We start from the raw sequence: 3,247 nt of genomic DNA on the forward strand, positions 1-3,247 counted from the left end.
AAAGATGCATGAATTTACGCCGTAGTTTGACTGAAAAAATGATAAAATAAAGCATATATCTTAAGCTTTTTAGAATACAGTTTTTACAAAGGCGGTATGCTGTTTGAACTTCCGAAGCGTAAAAAAGGATATATTTAAGGTTATTTCATGGAATAAAATATGCTCGATTTAATCATTTTTGAATTCCATTTATTATGTAAAGAAATATATGAAATAAAATGAAATGATCGAGTTCAAATTGGTGTGTAATGGAAAACAGCTCAATTGTATTGTATCAGCAAAAGTTATTACAACAAATATTTCAAAATCAAGAAACTTAAACAAATGCAGCACAAGATAGGCCTACTACAGATGTTAAACATACAAGAAAAACGAAAAATGATCTTTCATGATCACAAATTATAAAGACAAGTTTAACTTTCTGTGTAAAGGACGAATATAATACATTAATGTGTGGCACTAGGTGCTGACTGGAACTGGAACGCTTTGACATCCGATGATAAAACAGACACGAGCGATTTGATTGTTGAAGTCAACACAGCTGACTCGGCACGAGAATCAGGATCTTCCTCCAGAGCAGCACGATGGTTGTTCATTGCTGCAGAATGAGAAATCTTATTGGCAGTTCGGAACCGTGCCCCGCCTTGACTTCTCGCCTTCTGAATGAAGTCTTTAAGTTCCACTATTGAAGGTTCTTCAATCTTTTTGTTTTGGCAGTAAAGTCCAAGAGAAACTGGAACAAAATCAGAGTTAAATTAAATGTCTGTGCTTACAACAAATATGCTTTCTTACCTCCAATCACTGAGACGAGATGAATCATTTGGGAAATTCCGTTTCTTTGATCGTCCCCTCGTCCACTTTTCCACTGAAGTACTTGCATCAATTTGTCTGTAGAAATCTTCCTCCAGATTTGACTCACAAAGATTGCTTGGGTGTTCGCAGTTTTAAAATGGTTCACTAGGTAGCATACCTATGAGAGAAATAATTACTAACATTTACATTTAAAAATATTACAATTGCAGCCTAGTATACCATGCAAATTCTGGAGTGTTTCTCTCCCATTAAAACTTTTTCAAGCGCCACCAACTGTTCCACTTCATCAAAAGGCATATTCTGTATCAACTCTTTGACTTCTTCCTCAAAATATTTTACATTTTTGTTGAGGAATTTTTCAGGGGTTTGTAATGACTTTTGAATCATTAGAACAATTTTCTTTAGTAAATCTTTTACTTCTTGGAGACTGGTCGACAAAGAATTTATTTTGTCTTCCAAGTAACCATAAGTTCCTATAAAAGGTACTATTTTTATTTATTACATTGGGTATGTTGACAGATTTATAAGTTGTATTACCAACACCGCCATTCAAGTTGCTAGTTTGGACGTTAACTCGAAGAGGATCTGGCTCATAAGACTGGACTGCTGGAAGAGTTGGATTGCTGGAATTGTTTTCACCATTTGATTCGTGAACAGGCAAGCCTTCATTAACTGTGTACGATGAGCTCAAAACTTCAACAAATCAACAATTAAATATTGAATTTACTAATAAAATGACTAAATATCATACCGGGTTGAATACTTGCTTCACCAGAAGTAAAATTCCTAGTTTGAATGCTGTTGCCATCATAGTTTGCACGGTGTGGTTCATACGCCATATCTCTATGTACGTACGAAGAGATCAATCCTTGGTTCTCATAGTACGCACGATTAGCTTCATAAGCCATCTCTCCCCTCAGTGTGAACGCTGTTGAGCTCAAACCTGCATCGAATATGTTTTTAATAAAATAAAGAAATTTTAACTGATAAAATGGCTTGAATATTACCAGATTGTTGAATGCTTGAGCCTGCAGCTGCATGATTCCTCATTGGATGGCATTCATGGCTTATATGATCTAATCCATTAAGCAGCTCTCCATTCATCATGTACGACGATGAACTTAAACCTTAACAATTGGAAAGAAGCATACATATCAAATTTCCAATAGCACAGTCCATTGACCGTGAATACCTGGTTTAAAAGTTGACGGCCTATTCCAAGGCTGATGAAGTCTAGAAGATGTCACAGTTGTGTTCGATAAATCAGTTAGTAGTGCATTAGCTGATGGAACAAAAGGATTTTCCTCTTCAGACGATGCAACAACTTGCCCCTCTTCGGCCTACTCAGCTCTTTTCCCTTTTCAGTTGGTTTCCTTTTCCTCGGCAATTCCTTACTGCTGTCTGTCCAATCTGCCAAAGGTCTGCCCCTAAAACAGTTTTTCTGGATCTTCCTTGCCGTAATGTGATCAACTGATGTACATAGAAATAAGCTTTGAATTTGAAATGCAATTTAAATAAATTTGTTTTTACCTGCAACATTCTCTCCTTTTGGGTGTCGAACAATGATCCCATCATACTCCATCCAATCTGAACAAGGGTTACGATGCCTGTTGAAGGTGTTGTATGACCAGTTCATTGGGTCATTATGCTTGGACTTAACAACATATGAAGGAGACGGATAGAGAAAAACTGAAAAACTTCCTTCTCCGAACCAAGTTGCTGGTATGATGCTAAAGATCTTCCTTGTTTTGTTATCCTCATTAGTCTCGAGTGTTTGAACCACATGGAAAGTGAGTTCAGGAAGATTTGCCAACACTGGCTGGATATTCATGAACTGGTAAGTACACTTCCAATGACATTGAATACGTCCTACCTTAATAGAAAAATAATTTCAGTTACAAGATATGAAATAAACTAACAATGAAAGCATGCTTCGAAGCTACCTGGAAATAAGCATCTTCAGCCACCAATGGTTCGGTTAATGATGCCATGACATCGCTCTTTAAGTACCAGAGAATAATATAAAATGATCGGTCTTTAAAATTTATAGATATTAATAAACTGTATTAGTAATCTTACCAGTTCTATGTCGTAAATAAGTCGTAAATATGAGACGAACAATCGTCGACGATTTTCAGTTTACAGCAAAGTGGCGTCTGCTGCAATAATTTATGCCTACGAACTAGGAAAGCGAACTTCGCCATCTAGTGAATAAAAAAATCAATCGATTATAGCTTCTAACGATAAAGCGCGAATAAAAAACAATTGAACTCCGTTATTCTTTGTCCCCTTTTCACAACACAATTTCCATTTATTATTTTCATAGTTGTGTTCGTCTTCTGCTGAGTGTGACACCAAAAATGCTAAATTTGAGTGAATCTGATGTAGAGGATATACTTATGGCCAGCGGCCAAGCAAAAAAAAAACTGAAAAA

At 36.2% G+C, this 3,247-nt stretch overlaps 1 protein-coding gene across 5 annotated transcripts; it reads right to left on the reverse strand.

The window, feature by feature from the left end:
* Positions 1-246: 246 nt before the first annotated feature.
* Positions 247-2,976, reverse strand: LOC116926189. 5 transcript variants are annotated; one of them, XM_045167903.1, is made up of 10 exons: positions 2,893-2,976; positions 2,757-2,813; positions 2,344-2,686; positions 2,006-2,283; positions 1,821-1,940; positions 1,565-1,756; positions 1,351-1,506; positions 1,033-1,286; positions 793-970; positions 247-733 (listed from the first exon to the last, which is right to left on the reverse strand). In XM_045167903.1, exons 5-10 carry the CDS (start codon positions 1,918-1,920, stop codon positions 447-449), a joined length of 1,167 nt encoding a protein of 388 aa, XP_045023838.1. In that variant the 5' UTR covers positions 1,921-1,940; positions 2,006-2,283; positions 2,344-2,686; positions 2,757-2,813; positions 2,893-2,976; the 3' UTR covers positions 247-446. The 5 variants fall into 5 exon arrangements, with proteins under 5 accessions (XP_045023838.1, XP_045023834.1, XP_045023836.1 ...); XM_045167899.1 differs by having other exon boundaries at positions 1,033-1,298; XM_045167901.1 differs by having other exon boundaries at positions 1,033-1,298; positions 2,344-2,628; positions 2,893-2,966.
* Positions 2,977-3,247: the final 271 nt, after the last annotated feature.

This window comes from Daphnia magna, unplaced genomic scaffold (genome assembly GCF_020631705.1).
Source record: "Daphnia magna isolate NIES unplaced genomic scaffold, ASM2063170v1.1 Dm_contigs385, whole genome shotgun sequence".
NCBI classification, from domain to species: Eukaryota; Metazoa; Arthropoda; class Branchiopoda; order Diplostraca; family Daphniidae; genus Daphnia; species Daphnia magna.

Bases quoted from the DNA above. Each gene is read 5' to 3' on its own strand.
- LOC116926189 (XM_045167899.1), bottom strand. From the start codon at position 1,920: ATGATGAATGGAGAGCTGCTTAATGGATTAGATCATATAAGCCATGAA. The intron at 1,757-1,820 runs GTAATATTCAAG...TATTCGATGCAG, and splicing joins CTCAAGCATTCAACAATCTG to GTTTGAGCTCAACAGCGTTC. The intron at 971-1,032 runs GTATACTAGGCT...TTTCTCTCATAG, and splicing joins AACACTCCAGAATTTGCATG to GTATGCTACCTAGTGAACCA.